The sequence below is a fragment of the Buteo buteo genome, chromosome 5 (assembly GCF_964188355.1).
Source record: "Buteo buteo chromosome 5, bButBut1.hap1.1, whole genome shotgun sequence".
In the NCBI taxonomy this organism is placed as follows: Eukaryota; Metazoa; Chordata; class Aves; order Accipitriformes; family Accipitridae; genus Buteo; species Buteo buteo.
The window spans coordinates 6,343,316-6,363,579 of NC_134175.1; the positions used below are offsets into that span (position 1 = coordinate 6,343,316).

Consider the following 20,264-nt stretch of genomic DNA (forward strand, 5'->3'; position numbering starts at 1 on the left):
GCCAGTCTCGTTACCCCTTTAGAGCCTTGTAGTTTGATTTCCTAAGCCTGGAATAAAACAGACCTGAGCTAGTGAAAAAGCCAACAAAGATGGAATGGAAATGCTTAATATGATAAAAGATCCATTCCTCTTTTCTTCCTGCTGCCCCTGTGAATACTTGCTGTACTCCCATGGGGAAAATACTCTGCTATGGAGGGAGAACGCTCATCTAATAGAAAAATGATTCAAGGGGAAACTAGCCATCAGCATTTGTGACGGTTTCACCTAGACACATATGGGGAAAAGCTAAGGGATGAATGGCCCAGAGTGATATGTAACATGTGAGAATCAGACTGGCAGTTGGGAAGTAGCAACAGCATCGTTCCGATTACCCACTGTGGTAAAGATTGTGATTCAGTTTCTGCAACGTACGGGGCCAAATTCATTGCACATACAGTCTCCTTACAACAGTGGAATAAGGCACTTATAGGCAGTCAAGGTGACAGTATCTGACTGGCTCTGTGTAATCTTGAGGCACAGAAATAAGGGATTTCCCACTGGTGAAATCTCTGTTATTTTTCAGGTGTTTGGGGAGAATGTCTTTGCTAGGTGCTAAAAAGTCTCTCAATACCTAGTACGCCCATGGCCACGCCTCCCAAGATCTTGTACTTTTTCAGCATTAATGAATTAAACATTACAAATGCCTTTGTCAGGCCAATAGAAAAAGTAGTTAGGTTACAAGACAACTTTGACCACTTCTGTATCTGTCATTTCTGAACTGTCAAATGAGAAGTGTTTTTAACAAGCTGTATTGTGCAGGAGTTTATGAGGATAGCTGCCAAGTGTGCGTATGTATATGTAACTGTATAGCATGAGAGTGGTAGGATGAGTGCATTTCTGTATGGCACTGGGGGAGGGTATGAATACAGTGTTAACATTTTGCATCCAAAAAAATCACAGCACATCTGAAATCCTCTTGTGATGCCAGTGCTCTGAGATAAGTGCTGCTTACACAAAGACTTGCCTGTTGGGTACAAGTACTTAATAAGTAAGCTTGACTGAAACTGGAGAGGGATAGTAGTTCATACCCTGACGGCATATGGAAAATCTGGATAAGCTATGATTTTTATTTCTGAAGTTTGAACTTGTCCTACTATGAGTCCCAGGGTCTCTGGGTGATGCTGCCATGGTCTCTGTGCATGCCAACATGCAGTAAATCCTGGCAAGATTCTCTTTAGCACAAGGCATTTAGCATACAGTTGGTTTAATCCTCTAATCTTATCAAGCACTGACATAAATGAGAACTGAACAGATTAATTCATTCTAAAAAATCAAACCCTGTTATAATTTTCAATGTAGTGCACAAGATTTCTCCTTTCACTTACCTGATTGGCTTGGTTTTTTTATCCATTGTTTGTTTAAAAGTATCCGACTGTGGATTTGGACTCAGTGGTGAAAGGTACTCGGTAATCAGCTCTCCTGTGATGTGAGTTTATCTGCTGTTTAAGTAGCCTCAGGGGATCTCAGGATCAGAGCCAGTAATGTGGTCTGGGGGGCTCCACTTACTGGAAGTTGCAAGGTTGGCAGAGGAAGGAGTTCCTGGTAAGTGTGGGTACTTGTTACCTCCTTGGTGACAAGCAGTCCTGTTTACTTTTTGTTCCTTTTGTCCCAGTCAAGAGGATTGGAACATGTCTTTTGCCTTCTTCCTTTCCACACACCTCCCTGTTTCTCTCCATACAGAGAGATAAAACAGTCCTCACAAGATGTGTATGCAAGCTGCCATTCGGCTCTGTGAATGTGTGGCCAGGGGCATGGGAATGTGTTTCCAGACCCTGTGATGAAGTTGAACAATGAAATATTAGTTTCTAGCGCTCCCTTATATCTCCCCTGTGATACCACAGAACAGGCTATCTCTTTAAATGATTGATTTCACACAGATTTACTTGAGTTCATTCATCTTCATGCAGCTTTACCGGGGTGAATTTTCTCTGAGGTCTAGCCTTACTGATGTCTTTCTAAGGGCTAGATCCTGCCTCCTTTTCTCTTGCAGAGGAGTACCTTATTTCATGAATAGCTCTGCTGCATTCGGTGAGACTGTTTAAAGAGTAAGGTGCTGTGATGCCCGTGACTCAGGCTAATGCAAGTCAATTTAAAGGACAGATCAAGCGCAGTGTGAGTATGGATTGCAGCGTCTGGCCCTTAATGAATAATTCAGGAACATGGAGAAGACAACATAAGAGTTAAGTGCTTAATCCAGCTCTAGGTGAAGTCAGCAAGAGACTTTCCATTGACCCCAGTCCAGATTATGTTTCAGCACGGGTTTCACTGTGAGTTTGTGAATTGTCCCATTGATGGCAGTGTGCTTCAGGCATGAGCTACAACAACTGTCTGAATTAGTACCCAGTAGAATATTATTTACAACCCTCTTGCCTGTCATATTGTCATTAACTGTCCTCTGCAGCACCGTGAGAGTTTTCTGAGATCTCAGCACTGCTATTGAGTCATGCTTTTATAGTACTGAAAAAGAGAAAAGACTAATAAATAACTGGAGAGGCACACTATTAACAGGAGAAAATACAGACACAAAAAATTTAGCAAAACAGGCTTCAAAGGTTTAATCTTGGTTGCTTATTGCTGGGGATGATGCCCATCCTTTTGCAAGAGCAAGGCGTTTGAATGTCATATGGATTTCACCAGGACACTCAGCACTTCACAGCTCAGGAGTCCACTTGTGTCTATTCCTGCCAGTGGCTGACTGCAATCTGCCTTCGTGGGGGTGAATTGAACCCCCAGGCACGGGAACTGCTCCTGGGAGACCCATTGTGGTGGGGATGGCAGAGCAGCTATCTTCTGCTTGTGGGATGCACAGGGTGGTCTGCAACTGCAGCTCTTGTTTTATGTGGCGGGGAATCCTGTCCTTCCAGCTCCCCCAGAGGGATTTGCTTTCCCATAAAGATACAGTTCAGCCCTAGTCATAAGCAGTGCTGATTCTTTTTGATGATAGCAGCATCATTGACTTGGAGGGGCAGAGCATCTCCTCTTTCTTGTTGTAACTCTGTAAGTATAAAACTTCAGTGAAACTTGTGCCCTTGGTCTCAGCCTACAGATCCTGGCAGCGCAGCAGGCTTTACTCGTCTGTGGGAAGGCAAGCATGCCCACTGCAGAGCAGGGCATCCCAGACACAGGCTGTCTCCTGCACTGAAATTAGGGCTTCACAGATACGTGACCCTTTTTTCCTGTTTTGAGTTATCTCTGCTTGCTGGGAGGAGAGGTTTGGGGAACAAGGCTGGGATACTTTCCCTGCCATCTGCCTTAAAGCAGCAGGCTTGAAAGTTGGCACAGTTAATTTCTGATCTTTGCCAAGCTCTGTTAATAGAGAACAACTCCTCCTGAATAGAAGGCAGTTCATGTTACATAAATAGTGGAGAAGGGGGAGAGACCAATGTGTTTGCAGGGGGTGAAAGACATACTGGCACCCGTCTGGTTCTTAAACTGCTGCTGGCCGTGACTTTCCGCTTCTTTATGCAAAGAGTCAGAGGTGAGAATCAATTTTCTGCCTGGACATCAGGGTGTGGATGCTATTGCTTCTGGGGCCTGGTTCCACAGCTGCAGTCTCACTGGCTCTGTGTAAATGCGGTCACGTCAGTGAAGTCACTTTGGCTTTATTACTGGGAATGTGAGCCTGGGATCTACCTGCTAAGATGACTACATGGACAAGCTTGTATGGGCTTCAGGGCATCTTGTCTGATGCTGCCACAGATTTTCTTCCCATCTTACTTTTGCATAGCAGAAATTTCTTTGACTTGAACACAGAGTAGGGTTCTAAGAGATTAATAGTTTTACTCTGAGCTCACTTGGGTGTCTGATGTTGGGCTAGCAAGTCACAGAGTCTTTGTTTCTTCATCTATATGTGGTGATATATATTTAATAAATAATAATAATGCCCTACATTAAATTTGCACTTTCATTTCCAGGATCATTTGGCTCAATATGTTGTTTCTTTTACAGTCCATCTCCAAAAATGTTTCATAGGAGCTGTGTTTCCCCCTGCCTTCCCATGTTCTTAAAAGATCTGTGTGTTTGCAGACCAATAGCAGAGGAAGAAATTAATGTGTAAGCATCACAGGCCTCTGCTGGGTATTAACTTCTTTACGCTTTATGATATTGAGTATGGGAGAAGCTGGAGTATCTGGTAATCAAAGCAGAGGATTGGGAAGAGTTGGGTCCTGTTGTTGCTCTGCCTTGTGATTTTGAGCAGATCTGGAAGGTTGCTGTAGCAAAGATGACTCTGAGGTTTGGATGTGTCAGTTTCTGGGCACCAAGTTTGTGTCACTGTTAACTGGAGTTGTAGGTACCACTGGTGCTCCCCAAATGGCAACTAAAACTTAGTTGTAACTTGCCTGGTCTTTATTTAGCTTCTGTTAAAGTCACCAAAAGGAATGGCTGAATTCCAGCAGAGCTGGAGCTAGACTGTGGAGCCTTGCTTAATTCATTTGTAAACTTGCATATAATCTGACCTATTTCCTTAGAGGAATATGGGAGTTGGATCTGATAGGTGTTTGCAAAGGGTTTATGCAGTGTCTGATAGAAGCTGATATGATGCACAAATGCAAAGTGCTCTTTGCTCCTAGGGGGACGTGCTATATGGTGACTTGTTTCTTGGCTCTGTTTTACACCCAGGAGCTGAGAATGAATTGTCTTTGAGTGCTGTATTAAGGTCTGTGGAGACAATTTGGAAAAAAACTGAAACAACACCTAATCCTTTCTACTGCTTGGGGTACTGCTGAACATGCAGCACACTCGATTCCCTGAATCAAATAATTTGCCTTTTTGTTCCTCCTTTTAACAAGGCAAATGAATTCCTGAAGAAGATGGGGCTGCAAACTCAGATTTGAACTGGAGCCCAACGTGGCACTTTAAATGTGTCTGAGAAGCTCAAAGCAACCCTGGCTCCTGCTTGTAAATCAAACCTGGCCAAATCCTCTGCCACGTCTTTCCCTCCACCTCCCACCTTGCACACCCTCCCACTTGCTCTCCAGCTAACAACTCATGCGCCAAGTTTAATCTCCAAGCCAATTTTTATGGCTGAGTTGAAATGGAAGGGTGGACAGGCCCACAAGAGCATGAAAGTGACTCAATAAAACAGTGGGCTCCATTTAAACTGAGGGCCGTGAATCTGGAGAACATAGGCAACAGCTTGTTTTGAAAGCTAAATCTATTTTGCTGGAAAGCTTGGGCTAGTTCTTGAACCATTGTGGTGCTTCCTGCCAGCAGTTGCAATTTCCAGACTCCAGACCCAGGCATTGCAAGCTGTGGTTCTTCAGGACCCATTGAGCACTTGTTAGTGCCTTGGACTTGCCTGAGTGTCAAATCTATGGACAAGCTTTTAAATGGAGTGTCTCAGAATCTGATGTATATGCTTCGAGCCATTTTTTTCCACATCTGAATTTTACTTCCAAGGCCACCCCTTCTCTTTCTCCCCATCCTAACCCTTACATCTCAGCTCTGTCACTTCTCATGGAGCTCTTTGAGAAAGGCAGCAAGTGGGCAACTGAGCTGTGGTCTTTGATGTTCTTTGGTCCATTTCACTTCTGTCACAGATGTCAATATACTTGTGCACAGAGCATGCTGCAGCGTCTTAGGGAGCTACAAAACACCAGCCTATGACAACTGGAAACAAGATATATCAGCAGGTAAATGTTTCATCCCCTGTGGCGCTGCTTAAGCTGAAGAAAAGAAGCTTCATTCCTGTAAATCTGCTACATGGAACCAATTCCTTCGTGAAAGTTACCTCACACTAACTGCAGAGTTCATAGCATTGGTTTCTGTCTAAGTGGTACAGTAAAGCATTTGACCTTATTTAGATTCCAATAACAGAGAGCTATGCTGTAAGTAGCAGAGACAGATTAAGTTAAGACTGTGATGACATTTTCTTTACAGACCTCTTGCTGTTCCTTGTATTTCTGCTGTATTTCTGATGTGTTGTGGGGGAGATCATTCCTTCTGGATCCAAATCTTGGCACACATGCAGCTAAATCATTCCTGCGTGTATACCACCTGCCTACATTCCCATTTATTCGGTTATGTTGCAGATTCTGGTACTGTTTGCATTTCCATTCCTCTGGCTGATTTGAGGAGTGCCTGTAAGCAGTTTGCTCCCTTACGCAGCCAAATGGGCCTGGTTTCCAGAGGGCCAGACACAGTTCCACTTCAGCGCAGGGCAGTGGAGTGAGTCCCTTTGAAAACCAATTTACAAATGTCTGTGCAAGAATAGCCTGTATTTGCTTGTGGAGGGGGATCCCAGGAGGCTTTGGGACAAGGCATGTTGTGAAAGGATGGAAGATGGGGTCTCCAGAATATGAGAGAAATTTGGAAGCAGATAATGTGATTTGCCCCAGGAAAGCTAGAAAAACTAATAGCAGAGCCACGAATGTTTCCTTTGGGTTTGTGTTTTAACTGCAGGACTCGGTCCTGCAGTTAGCACAAGTAGCATCTCAGCCTGTAAGTGCCTGGCTGAGAAGTGTAGGATGTGGTAAGGAACTGGGAACCATTGCTTGAAATGCTTTGATCCTTTGCCAGATAGCAGTCCCTTGGTATCCTTTGGGTTGTATGATTGCTGTTGACGAGCTCCTGAGCTTGTGCAGCTCGTGTGGCTGTTAATCTCTGAATCTTTGGTGGTAGAGGGGAATAGGGACAAGGGTGGTGTCTGCCTCTTTCTGAACTGCTCCTGTGCTAGGCTTAGCTCACGCTCCTCTGGGTCTGTCCTGGGAGGGAAAAGAGGGGAGAGAAGGGACACGGCTGCTGTCTCAGCTCAGTCCTGGTGGCCTAAATCAGTATCCTATAGACGTGGCTTCACTAGCAGCTTCTGGGAGCTGCCATCAGCAGCATTTCCCTCCCTTTCACAGGGACTAGCAGGAACCAGCTCTTAGTGTCTCTTGTCTGTATTAGGAAGCATCCTGGACTCTCCCTGAGATTAGTGTGTCATTAAAGCCTGTTTGCTTATTCTGAGACTCTGCCCCCTCCTCTGCTAATGGTCTGCAGGGCTGTGCTCATTGAGCTGTGATAACATTTAATGTGAGTTTCTGCATGGTTGGTGCAGCTGGCAGTATAAGTCCTTGTACTGGCAGGGGATCTGCTGACGTACTGTTCAGGCACTGAGGCATCTTGTCTCATCTCCACATCCTCTCCTTCCCCTCAGGAAGTTTTCCTTCTGTTCTGAAAAACCTTTTGTTCACCCAGGTCCTGCTCTGGAGCAGTCAGCTGCGGCACTAGAGGCTGTCCAGCCTCTGGCTTTTATACCTCTGCTTCCAGATTTCTCACTGATCCTGGGAAGATGAAAAAGCAGTGCTAATTAATCTAATTCCAGAAGCACCAGGTTTTCATAGGAGGAGAGCAGCTAGCTGGATGTGTTTCAGAGAGAGAGAAGTGTGGGAGGTAAGAAAGACATACCTGCTCAGATCCCACTTTATGGGCTTCTGAGAGCCAGCTAGCTACAAGTTACTTTGTGAGTACCTCCTGTTCAGTAGTAAGTTTTCCATGGGTGACAATAGACCATGGTTTGCTGCAGTCATTCCCACTCAGCTGTGGTCGCTGTCAGGGTGAATTCTCCTCAAAATTCAGGCCCTCGCATTCTTAGAAATAGGGCGCCATGTCTGTACCACAGATGAGCTCAGCTCAGTGCGTGGAGCTGGAACGGTGCATGAACGACCTTGGGTATGACTTCTGCTCTCTCATTTATGAGAGGACTACAGCATCACCCATTCCTCTTTCATGCTGGTATGTGGAAAGCCCTGCTGAAGAACTGAATGTGACTGAAATGCCATAGCAGATGTGTCCCCACCACAGATTACAGTCCTTACAGCCTTCCTTTTGTGAACCTGGCATTTTCTGATGGCTGTAAATTATAGCAGCAAAAAGGCAAAACTTTTAGATCCATCAGAGTGAGGCTAGGTAGCATCTGGAGTGAGACGCTGTGGCCTGTATGACTGACACATGCAGATGGGAATTTCTACCTGTGGAAGGTCAGAGCATTGATGAACAGAGCTGGCTGAATACAGACACTTCAGGTGAAGGGGAGTACCTGCAACATTTTCTTTTAAACTTAATTGTACTTTTTATGTTGGAGTGGCAAGAAGTGGAGATGAAATAGCTGCCTGTGCTGTGGTTGGCAAGAAGGACTGGTAGCAGAGGTTGGCATTCCTGCATTACCTTTCATATTGCTGCTCACAGAACCACAACCAGCAAAGTCTCCTCAGCACAAACTGCCACTTAGGCTGCTGGCGAGAAAGCAGTTCACATGCACGGTGAGGAAGAAATTACCCTCCTCCTTCTCAGTAATGAACTAGCAGCTTATGGGGAGACTCTGGAGAGGGGCCTTCAGGAGAGGGTGTTTTGATTAGTCCCAGAAGCACAGTGTGCACACAAGCAGGCTATTGCTGGGGAGCTGCAGATGGAGGAGGGTGCACAGCCAGCCCTTGTCTTCATACTTCCTCCTGCTGCAAGGAGCAGGTGTGGGGAGCAGGGCCAGAGCCAGGAATCATGCAGCTGAGCATAGAGTGGTATCAGTGCCCACAGTGACGTAAACTGGGGAGCCTGAGCGCTAGGTGGAATAATAAATGACTGGCAGGCGCTGACAGCAGGACTTGGCTTTCCTTTTCAGGGTGACAGTGGTGTGGGAAGCTTGAGTTTATCTAGAAAAGAGCAGCACATGAGCTTTGGGGATGGCAGTTTATTCCAGGGGCTTGGGAATTGTTGAATCCTCTCTGTAGTCTGAGATTCCTTCCTGGAGTGAGTGACGCTTCTTGGGATAACACTACAAGGCCCTGGTTTGTGTCAGCCATCTGTATTTAATGATCTGTAAAGGCTTTGCTATGAACACAGGTGCTCAGGGGTAGACATTGGAGTGCGGAAATCCGCACACCTTTAACAAGCTTGTTATCTTCGGCCCCTGGTAGGTGGGATCCAGGGTGCTCTTGAAGTCTGTGTCGAGGCACCCAAAAGCACGCAGCTGATCCAGAAGCCAACCCTTCACTTAGCAACAGTAAGTGGCGGGGGCTCAGACAAAATCTAAGTAATTTTTGTAGTGGTTAGGTAAGTCATTTCTGAAGCATATCAGAGTCTCAGCTTGTTTGGTGTCTGTGTGCAGAAACCTGTAAGTGCCACATGCCTGAGTGACAGCGGGGCCTTATCATTAACACAAGCAAGTAACTCAAGTGGTAAGCGTGGCACAAGGCTGCAAGGCATGTTTTGTGAGATTATAATGAAGAAGCTGTCTTCTAACACCTACAATCATTAGTTACAATAACCAGGAGCAAATTATTTTATCAGGAAATGAATTTTCCTTGGCAATGACATGCATGTTAGCAAAGTTCTTGTGTAGGTTCACCTCAGCAGCAGTCCTGGGATGGCAGGGCACTGAACGTGAATGGTTTGATGCCAACAAATCCTGGTGACCTGCCTCTTCGAAAAGTGCCAGTTTCAGTACTTTGAAGCGAGTATTTGGGGGCAATTTATTGTGTCCTTTTGGATTTTTTTAAGTTTGTCAGGATACAGATTCTTCCTGGAGTCACTTAGGAAGTAGTACCCTAGGACAGCCTTTATGGCTGGTACCTGCTGCAGCCATGGTGGGGCTGCCTCAATTTCCCAGACTAGTGCTATATGAAGGTCTCCCCCTGGTCCAAGGCTGTGGGCTCACTCTTTTTCCCAGTTAAGGAAACATTCAGGAAAAGTGTGGTATTAAAATGGGAAACTGGGATGGCTGAGCTAGTTCTTATTTGCAGGCATCTTACTCCTAGCAAAGCACAGTAGAGCTGCTTTTGCTCTACTTTTTTGCTTTTGCTGTACATCCTTGTGTGGATCACAGCTGTCAGGTTACCTAGTTCTTCTGTTCGCTTTCTTCTTGGTCTGTTCTGTGTGCAGGTGGTGGCTTCTCACATAGCAAAGCAAACACCTTTTAAACCCATCTCTCTCCCTGTACCCCATATACTGATCTTGCAGTCCCTTTCTCCAGCCTGTTCCTTGTCCACATGGCCAGGTTAGAGGTAAAGAGAGATGAGGGAACTGAAAGTCCTTGTGCGCTCTGGCACTGTTAAACCTTTCTAAGGTGTCCCAGGTACTGGCATGCATGTTACTGGTTAGCATAGATTGTGTGAAATTGGCTATCATTGCGGAGTTTGGACATCACTCGCCAGCATAGAGGTTACATTGCGCGGCAATGGTTACACTTGATGTTACAGCTCCAATTATGCTCGCAGAACAAAGTGGAGTTTGCAGTTTGTTGCGTACAACCCCCATCTGTGCCGTTCTGTGCACTCTAAGAAAGTAGGTATCTTGTGTGTCAAAGTAGGCACCCAAAATAAGTGTCTATTTTTTCTTTCTGATCTCCTGATCTTCCGCATCTGTCAGATGCGGACTACACCACCCCCTCCTCCTCAGAGATGCTAGGAGAAGATTCAGTTCAGTCCTGTTTGTTCAGCCCTCAGACTCTGTCGTGACAGGCAGTGTTGAAAAGCTCATGAGGAAATTAATAATTCTGCCTCTGAGCCAGGCATGAGCAGCATGCAGGAAATGAGGCGTGAGACCACACACCGAACAATGAGGAGAGAACAAGCTAGCGAATAGCTGCTGGGTTCCGGGAGCATCATCCATCGCGTGCACTGGTGGAGGCCAGAGTCCGTGCCTTTGGACACTGGGCTTGGAAGAAAAACTGCACTGCAAAGCATTTACGGAAGGGGGGCAAATTAAGGATGCTGTGTCAGCCCTGAATTTGGCATTTCCTCACTGGTGAGTGCTTGACTTTGCAGCTAATCTTTCCACACTGTTTTTGGCATGCAATTATGAGTAGATCTAATCAGTGCTTGTCAGACACCTGAAATAGCAGGCAGGTGCAGGCAGGAGATCCTCAACGTCATAGGCTGAGAGTGTTCCAGCCAGCCTTTGCCCATTCTGAAAGCAGGTCGATAGATCATAGACTCATTTAGATTGGAGAAGACCTTTAAGATCATTGAGTCTGACTGGTTCCTTCCATTTCCAGCTGCTCTTACCTTAGCCAGAGTGTAAAAGTGCCTGTAAGGGGAAAGAAGGGTAGGACAGTCAGCAGTGAAAGAGAACACCTCAGTTAGGAGTGAGTGTGCATGCATGTACTTGATTTCATAAAGCTTGGGAGATCAGACAATCCTACATCCTGTATACATCCCTATCTATTGTCTTGCCTCCTGTGGGCAAGTGGAACGGCAGACAATAGAGCTTTAAATGTATTTTTTTAAAATAATTTTGTTGAAATTTTTTCCCAGCAAACACATATTTACATCATTGCGCTGCAATTCCAACAGCACTGTGCTGCTGTAGCGTTTTGATGTCATTCTGACCTGCAAAGTGCCTGGGGTCTGGCAGTGTTTTTGTGCATCTTACCAAAGGATTTAAAGCAAGTGGGAAGGGAAATGCAGAGGGCCCAGAAAGAAAATAGATTAAAGCCTTGTTGCTGCATTGTGCTGTACAGCTGGAAAAGTAGACCTGTTTGATTAATAATGGTGGAGCCAGCCCAGCCAGCAGTTTAAACCAGTGCCTTTAAGCAGCGTGTGCATCTCTGGGTTTGTATCCCACTGAAACATGTTCTGGGTCATATCCTCAGGCACAGGTTCTGGTCAATGGCAGAATTAAGCCAGTCTCTTCAGAAGTATTTCAGAAGATTCAGCGTCAGGTGCCCAGTCTGAGGTGTCCTGCGCCTATTTTTCTTTTCCAGGAGTGCCGACACCTCTGAAAGTCAGACCTCCAGTTAGGGGCCCAGACATTCTATCTAATTCCTCCTTACTGTTTCATTTTTCCCACTTAAGAAAGGTGGTGTACGCTGACAAGGGGCAACACGCAGCACTCAGTTACAGCTGTGTTGATAAAGGGAGAGCAGGGACCTGAGAAAGCCCTTCTTGGTTGTTTTTTGAAATTATACTTCTAGACTAGTCTCAGTGATTCAAGTGCAGAGCAAAACTCTGGTCCTGAGTCTCAGTGTCACTGTGGAGTCCTGCTTTAGAGTGGGTATACATTAATGATGCCTTCCAGTTGTTTTATGCGGCCAGTGCTGTGTACAGCATTCTTCAGCATAACAGGGCCTTGGAGGCACTCTGCCCATCCCTGCTATCAACTGTGCATTGATACAGAGAGGTGTTTTTTTGCAGGAGCTGGATGCTCTTAGGGTGATTTTGCAAGCACAAAGGCCATTTCTGTCCCTCTTGGAGGAACTTTATATAGCTAACAAAAGGGCCTAAAGCTGCTCCAAGAGTTTTCAGGAATACAAATAGGACCACAAAACTGCTAGCTCTGCTCTGAAAGCTTTGCCCATGGGAGAAACGAATGTGAAATTTAATTATTTTGTCGATAGGAATCTCCCATATTACAGAAATTGTCTTTCCCTCCCCTTCTAGCCTTGTGCTTTCTTTCCTTTTTTCTTTCTAGCTTGCTGATGCACAAGGCTTCCTTTTTCCTGTAAGAAGGAACAACTGAGTAATTGAAATGGAACACTAGTGAGGATTTTTTAATCTGAAAGTCAGCACTAATTAGTCAGGTCGGGTGTAATTAGCTTCCTCATCTGTCACTGCCTCCCCCCAACTTCTCAGTGACTTTCTTCTATCCTAGATTTCACTGAAAAAGAACTCTGTCACATGGGAACTGCCTGGGTGTTTTTCCTGTTTGGGGTGCAAATGAGTGACAATCCCTGCAGGGCTCTTGGGGTCTGAGCTGGATCCCACCTGCTGCAGTCAAGGGCAAAACTCTTCCTGATCTTAAGGTCTCCCAGGTTTGGCTTTGTCCCTTCTTTTCTGCTGTGTGTCAGGTTCACGGGAGTCATAATTATTCCTACCCTGTGCTCCATAGCCCTGCAGCGCTTTAAATGCTTAATTCGTTACTCCGATCAGAGTGGTAAGTTGCAGCAAGACATGGGAGGATGCCCAGGTTAAATTGTTGAACAGGGTTGCAAATATCAAGGGGCTTGGATGCCCAGGCTGCCAGTCCCTGTTTCATCTGTGACAGTCATCCAGGGAGGAAAGAGGTGAGCCTCTTTCATTGGGCTCTGGTAGCATTCATGGCCGTGATGCTGAGGTTCAGCTGCAGGTTGTCTGGTGTGCAGGGCTGGGGATGTGGCTCAGATCTGATGTGAGATAGCCTCTATGGTCCTCTGGACAGAAGTGCCCATTGGTACTGAAAAATAGCTTTGGCAAGGAGACCTTCCTTGTTTTCCTCCTAGTGACGTTTCCACACTGCTGCTGTGGTTGGGAAGAGGCAAACCAGATAATCAGCTGGATCCTGGCATTATTGGTACCTTCCTTAAAGCTGTGTGTCTTTGTACCAGCACAGGGTTGGAAGATGTGAGTCTCTTCATGGCCACATACCTCTTTGCTGTGATGGATTTTCTGAACTCGCACCTTCAGATCAGGAAGGATCTTCATCCTGGGAGGATGCTGAAACTGCCTGACAGTCTGAAGGCTGAATGCTAAGGGAGGAAGGTTTTTATGTACTGTACAGACTCCTCCTTCCCTTCCCCTCTTGAATCCCTCTCCTACCCTCCCTTTCCAGCTCAGTTAGTTTTCTACAAGGTCCCTCCAAGCTCAGCTGTGCTGCCGAATCAGCAGCTCACTTGCCTCCCCCCCCTTTCCCCATCCCCAAGTGGTTCTTGGCTGGCTGAGTGAGCGAGGCAGCACAGGTGAACATGTGCTGACACCAGCATAGGAGTTGGGTGAGCTGAACACAAAGTGTGCAGGCCCGTCTTTGCCAGAGGAACACGGGGTCTGTGGTTTCTATGCAGTCATTAGGCAAAAGGTTTGAGATTTGTCCCCCCTTTGCAGCATATTCTCTGTAGGCAGCTCTGCAGAGCAGAGCTATGCAGTAGAGCTCTGCAGTTCTGCAACCCTGTTGTTGAACTTCATCCATATCATGGTAGTGTGGGGAAAGGAAAGGGCCCCACATCCCACATCTTCCCAGTGTCGGGAGAGCCTGGAGTGGGGTGATCTGCCCTTTGCTTTGCCCCTGTCTTGTGCTGTGAGCTGACTGTCCAATGTGCAGTCTGCTCACACAGCCTGCCTTTGCATGGCTGTGCAGAAAACGGGAGCTGCTGCAGGCTGTATGGGTAGGCTTGAGGAGCTCTTTTTGCTGAAGCAGCTGGTTCAGGGTCTGTCCTTCACTGGGTGTGTGGTGGCCGCCTAGGCCCTTCTCGATATGGATCTATTCAATGCTTGTATGTTCCTGGTGGAAAAACCTGAAAGCATCAGGACAGTGGGAAGGGGTCCCTGATGCGGGGCACGCTGTGGTGACTGCAGCTGTGGCTCTTGCTTCCTGCTTGCAGTCTGGATCAGGGCTGTCCATAATGTGGCGTTGTAGGTTCCTGCCAGATCTGGCTTCATGTGGCCGAGCATGCGACTCCGGAAGCAGAGTGTATTTTGTGAGGCAGAACCTGTCGTGGTAGTGGAGGTTTTCAGTTAAAGTATTTATTTACTAACTACTTTGCCCAGTTTCCTTTACCTTTCTCTGACTTAATGGAAGCGACGCCTGTAGCAGCACCCTAAATCTGAGCCAGAAAGCTTCTTCATAGGAGGTTCTGCCACCGTACAGAGTCCTGACTGATTTTGAACCAGGAGGAAGCCTGTTTGCTTTGGAAGGGGTAGAGGGAAGCCCAAGAAATCTGAATGCCTATCCCAACTGGCTGAATCAGTGCTTCTTTAAAGAAATGGATCCAGGGCTGCTAGGAGTGCTCTTATCCTCTGCTCTCTCAAACGTGGAGCAGGCTAAGCTTGTACAGAATTGAGGCAGAGCTTTGAGGGCTGCAGGATTAGGTCCACTGTGCATCTCCTGAAACTGAAAAAGTAACTGGGCCGTGCTTCAGTGCTGAGTCTCTGGGTAGCACAGGAAGTGGTGGAGGGAAAACAGGCCAGCCCCCAAGTAGAATTCAAGCAGAAAAATGCATTTCACTCCCCTTCTGGCTGATTCCAGGGTTTATCTCCCCCGCCGATTCACTTTGCTGTGTTTTGGGTTGGATAAGCTTTCATCCTGACCCAGGCAGGATCTGACGAAGGCAGTAAAGCCAGACGAGTCCCAAGGGCAATGCTAAGTGAGCTGTGTCTGGCTTTGCAGCTGAATCATGTGGTTAACTCTCTTTTGAAGGGAGTTCAGAGCTGTGGTGGAACTAGGGCAGGATGTACACATGTGCTTGCCCCACATGCAGACGGAGGCTGTCACTGTCAGGGACAGCACAACCCAGGTGCCTCCTTCCCTGCCCTTGCCTTTCTGCCTGGACCAAATCTTGATCCTTCCCTGACTCGGTTCTCATGTGAGTCCATATAATCTTGGGGCTTTTCCAGCATTTGCTGTGCTGGGGTTTACACCAGCATCAGAATTTGTACCAGTCTTTAGAGGGTAGCATGTGTTGGCCTTCATACATTGTGGCTGCCCATCTGTTATAATTGCAGTCACCATGAGAGTGGGTGGAAGAGCGAGAGGGAGATGCGTGAGGTCTGATCCCTTCCTTGAGTTGAGGATTTAGCTCTTGGTTAAAAAAGAAGATTGTATGATCATTTTTCTGCTGGCTTATTACTATCTCAGTCTCTCTTGTTTCCCTTTCTTGTCACGTGCAGGCTCTTCTGTTTCAGGATTAGAATCTTTTCCCTCCTTCTCCTCAGTAGCTCAATAAATGGGAAATTATTATGGCTCTTTACCTCTCTTTCTAAAGAGAGAATACATATGCTTGATCAGGTCTTGCAGTAACTCCATTCTGTTGAAGGACAGCCCAGGCCATGGGAGGAAGGGCAGGCGGGTGGAGTGGAGGTAACTGTGTGTACACAGCAACTTGCCCAGATGGGATGAGTGAGGTTTGCATCTCCATTCGTGCAGCATCTATCTGCACTGCTAAAGTGAGCTGAAGTTGTAGCTTGGTTGTCTCTTAGAGGCAGAAGGGTGATAGTACTTGTCAGCCCAGCGATGGATGGGAGTTACACACTGGCCAAGGGCTTGCATGTGCTGAGGATGCCTGTCTGCAAAGGCGAGCAGCGTGCGGCGACCTGTGAGCTGGGGCTGGCGTGCCAGCAGGCTTTGGACACATAGGAGGATGTCACTGCCCTCCGCTGTTTTGTCAGTATTGATGGGATTATGGCTGCTCTGTGGGGAGAGTTTGCGAGTGTAGAGTGTGGGAGACAAGGCAGGACTGCAGTAAGGAGTAGCTGGGAGAGGCTTTATATGCAGATTCAGGGACTTGGAAAAGCCTTCTCCCTGTTGTGATGCAAGTAAGGCTCTCTGTAAGCAACAGCAGAAGAGCACATGGATATGCATGCCTGCGAAGTTGAGGCAGAGGAGCACCTGCAGGCCAGTAGCTGTCTTGGGCAGCGTTGTTCATATGCTCTTGGCTTTGCCCCAGTGCCTAAGGCTCATGCATTGATGTGTGGCTGTTCAGGGAAACTTTCAGACGCTCCCTGGCTGTTTAGGATTATGCATCCTGAATATTAAAGAAATCTTAATGGAGCCTGAAACCAGCTAGATTTCTCCTAACTTTTCCAGAGAGTTGAGAAGACCCCCCCTTTGCTTTCTTCTTGCTGTCTAACAGCCCTATGTGTGAATGGGGAAACAACACAGCAGATGTTTTGTGAGCCGCCCTCTCTTCACCCTATTTCTTAGCCTCCTGAGGATGTGGAGGTCTGGCAGAAGAGGGACTGTGGCCATCTGCCATCGGTGGTGCCCATCTGTTTTTTGCACTGTGAGATTGCAGAGCAGGAGGAGGATTCAGCACAGACTTACACATGTGCCCTCCTGCACAGCTTTCTGCAGCCTGGCTGAGGTGGGTGAGCCAGCTGCATGAGCTTAACCACAGTGAGGGGGTGGGAGAGTCCCTGCTCTCACACTGACAGGAAGGGTGGGATGTTTTGAGACAATATCAGTTGCAGATTAAAGCCACTGTTCAACATTCGTGCTTTCCTTGGTGCGGGCAGGAGCAGGGAGGCTAGAGCTCAGAGGTTCCCTGTTCTCCACAGGCTCTGCAATGCTGGAAGCACTCTGCCCAGCCTGCCAGCACAGATGCTGTCCAGACCAGAGCAAATCCCATGGGAGCTGCTGTAGCTCCCACAAACAACCTGTGAGCAAAGCCACAGGCATCACCCACACTGACCAGAGCCAGGGAGATTGCTGTGACCCTTGCTCCTTTGCACATCCCTCTTCTGCCAGGGAGAATTTCTGCCCCATAGCTTTTCCTCTCAGTCCAAGTTCAGGCAGCTCCCAGGTCTTCTGAGGACCTAGAGTTAAGGAGTGCTGGCAATTCATCTTCCTGCAGATATAAGTCCTGTTAAAAAGAGAAACACTGGTTAGGAGCAAAGCTTGTAAATTGCTTCTGGCTTGTGTGTAAATTGCTTGCAACTATCAGAGTCAAGTAACAAACTGAATCTGTTCATTGATTCAGCGAGGACGGCTGCTGGCTTTGCTGCCGGCAGCCGGGAAAGGGAGTGATGCTTATAAGGTCTGGGCTTTCTGGGCTTTGCTCTTGGGGACCACTGCCACCTGTGGCTTTCCTGACTTGGGAGGCTACCATGCAGCACCCAGGAGGGGCACATGGGAAAGTCTAAGAACCTGTGTGTGCTGGCAGCCCCCTGCAAAGGACAGCACCTCGCAGGGGGTCTCTCTTTCTTTCCTGCCTACACTACATGGGGACAGTAACTGCTTTTGCTTCCTGTTTGTTCCACAGGAACTGGGAAAACCCACTGTATAAACAATATCTCGCAGGGGTGGAAGGCAAGTGGGGTTGTTCAGCCCTTTCCCTTCCCACACTGGCAGTTGATAGCCCTTCAGGGACTAAAGCACGGTCACAGTGAGTTCTCTGTGGGGGCTGGTATGTGCAAATGCCTGCATATGTCTGTGTCTGCTGGTATGGCTGCATGTGTTTCTGGTTCTGTGTGCGCACAGGTGCACGCTTTGTGGGAAAGGTGAATACAGCTATAAATAGCTGCAGGAAAATCTATTGTCAGTTTTAAGGAGGGAAAGATAGGGTCCCTTGCATTTTTTTGTCTGCTATCATGAACTGTTCCCAGGCATGAGAACCACGTTAGCTAATTAAATGTTCCTGCTGCTGCAGTCTGAGCAGCATGCTGTCAATCCCCTGCCATCTCTGTTCCTGGAGCCGTGCAGAGCCCTCTTCTGCCAGAGCACTGAGCTCTGGGACTGTAGTTTGAACTTTTCCTCTTTCTAGTTCCTCTGCCAGGCTGGATGTGGGATATGCCATGGTGAGTCTGTTCTTTCAGCAGCTGTAGCAAATCTGCGGGGTTTGAAAGGAGTCATGCTTTGCTGCTGAGGGTGCAGGGCTGAGAGCGCTGGAGTGTGCCTCCCTCCCTGGCTCTGCTGCCGAGACCCTTCGGCAACTGCTATGGTTTCACGGCTGTGCCTGGTGACACCCATTGCTGGGTCTTGCTGACTGCTTTTCTCTACCCCTTTGTGCAGGCACTGGACATGGACACAGAGGATGACCCCTTGTTACAGGATGCCTGGCTAGATGAGGAAGATGAAGAGGTAGCCTTCAGCTCCCGGAAGAGACGAGAGGGTGCTCTGTTGTGTGGGAAAAGCCCATGCAAAGTCAGGCCCCTGCGTGTCACACTGCCAGTGTCTGGCTTCTGGAATATTGTTGGCTGGGTATTTACCAACCCGTACTGCGCTGGCTTCATCCTTTTCCTGGGCTGTGCCATCCCTGCTGTTCTTGCTGTTGTCATGTTCCTCCACTACCCAGCCCTGGATATTGACATCTCCTACAATGCTTTCGAGATACGCAACCATGAGTCCTCTCAGCGCTTTGATGCACTTGCCTTGGCCCTCAAGTCCCAGTTTGGGTCATGGGGGAGGAACCGCCGAGACCTGGCTGACTTTACCTCTGAAACCCTGCAGAGGCTCATCTTTGAGCAGCTCCAGCAGCTTCACCTCAATGCTTCCCATCTTGGGGTCAGCACGCGGGTCAAGCGCAGCATCCCAGAGGGCAGGACGAGCTCCCCCAAGCCCCGTGTCCACCTGAACCCAGGAAACCGGAGTTCCCGAACTGGGAGGGGTGCCCCACGCTGGGACTACTCCAGCACTTACATCAGCGCCAACACACAGACACATGCCCACTGGCGCATCGAGCTCATTTTTCTGGCTCGGGGGGACTCTGAAAACAACATCTTTACCACTGAGCGCCTGGTTACCATCCATGAGGTTGAGCGCAAGATCATGGACCACCCTCGCTTCCGGGAGTTCTGCTGGAAGCCCCATGAGGTCTTGAAGGACCTGCCCCTGGGCTCTTATTCCTACTGCTCCCCTCCCAGCTCCCTCATGACCTACTTCTTCCCCACTGAGAGAGGAGGGAAGATTTACTATGATGGCATGGGACAAGACCTTGCTGACATCCAAGGTGAGCTGAGGGCCATGGGTGAGGGCTGGCATGTTTAAGGAATGCATCTCCTGCAAGTTCAGGCAGTCACTTACTGGTGTACAGCTAAGAGGGGTGACTGCCTTGTGCAGAGAGAAAGATGCTCCCATGTTGTGCTTTGAGGAATCTTCTTTTCTGCACTGGGGCCCCTTTTCAACCCTTTCAGCAAAGCCCCTGCAACTCCAGTCATGGTTCACACAGGCCCCAAAAGGCGAGTGAGAGGGACAAATGAGGGGGAGTCTTGCATTGTACAGAAGCCTGCTACTGACCCTTGTCCCCTGTAAATGACTGTGGTTAACTAGAGGAATGTCAGGTTTTGGACAGACAATAGGGATGAGCTTCCCTGTACCATAGACCAGATGAAAGAAGTCTATGGGCTGCTCTGGAGCTTGAAAGGCAGCTTGTGAGTCACCAGCTGGAAGGGCTCCTATAATGAGAAGACGACCCTGCCGCCTCCTCCCAGCTCCATAACCTGTACTATGCCCCTCTAGTGGAGCAGAGGCTCTGGGTGGTGAAAAAGAGGTGAATCATGAGGAGTCTGTGGGAGTGATGTGGCTGTGGGATGAAGCCTCCATCTGTCTCCCAAGTGCAGGCTGCAGATGATAGCTGTTCAGGAGCCATACAGGGAGCAGGCAAAGAATTAACTCCATCTGCTCCAGGGTGAGTAACAATTCTGCTACCAAAACAGGAAAGAGCGTAGTTTCTGGGTCTTTCTGATGTGAACTCAAGGGAACTTGGACTTTGAGGGTAGACAGGCAGTGTCTCTTAGAGCTGAGAAGCTGAGTGCCTCCATCTCTGTGTCCTTCACACCACCAGATGGCAGAGGTACCAGGTCACAGCAGAGCCAGGACTCCTCGTCCTCCATGGGTATTGTTTA

General features: G+C 47.9%; 1 protein-coding gene across 6 annotated transcripts in view; it reads left to right on the forward strand.

Annotated features, from left to right (window-relative positions):
* The window catches only part of DISP3 (dispatched RND transporter family member 3), a 45,880-nt gene that overhangs the window by 4,591 nt on the left and 21,025 nt on the right, over positions 1-20,264 (forward strand). For 4 of the 6 annotated variants that reach the window (XM_075027408.1, XM_075027412.1, XM_075027409.1 and 1 more), the window contains one exon: positions 18,433-19,369. In XM_075027408.1, coding sequence (XP_074883509.1) covers positions 18,433-19,369 — 937 coding nt within the window. Of the gene's footprint in view, positions 1-13,966; positions 17,807-18,432; positions 19,370-20,264 lie in introns of those variants that run through there. The other 2 variants (XM_075027411.1, XM_075027410.1) reach the window with 2 other exon arrangements.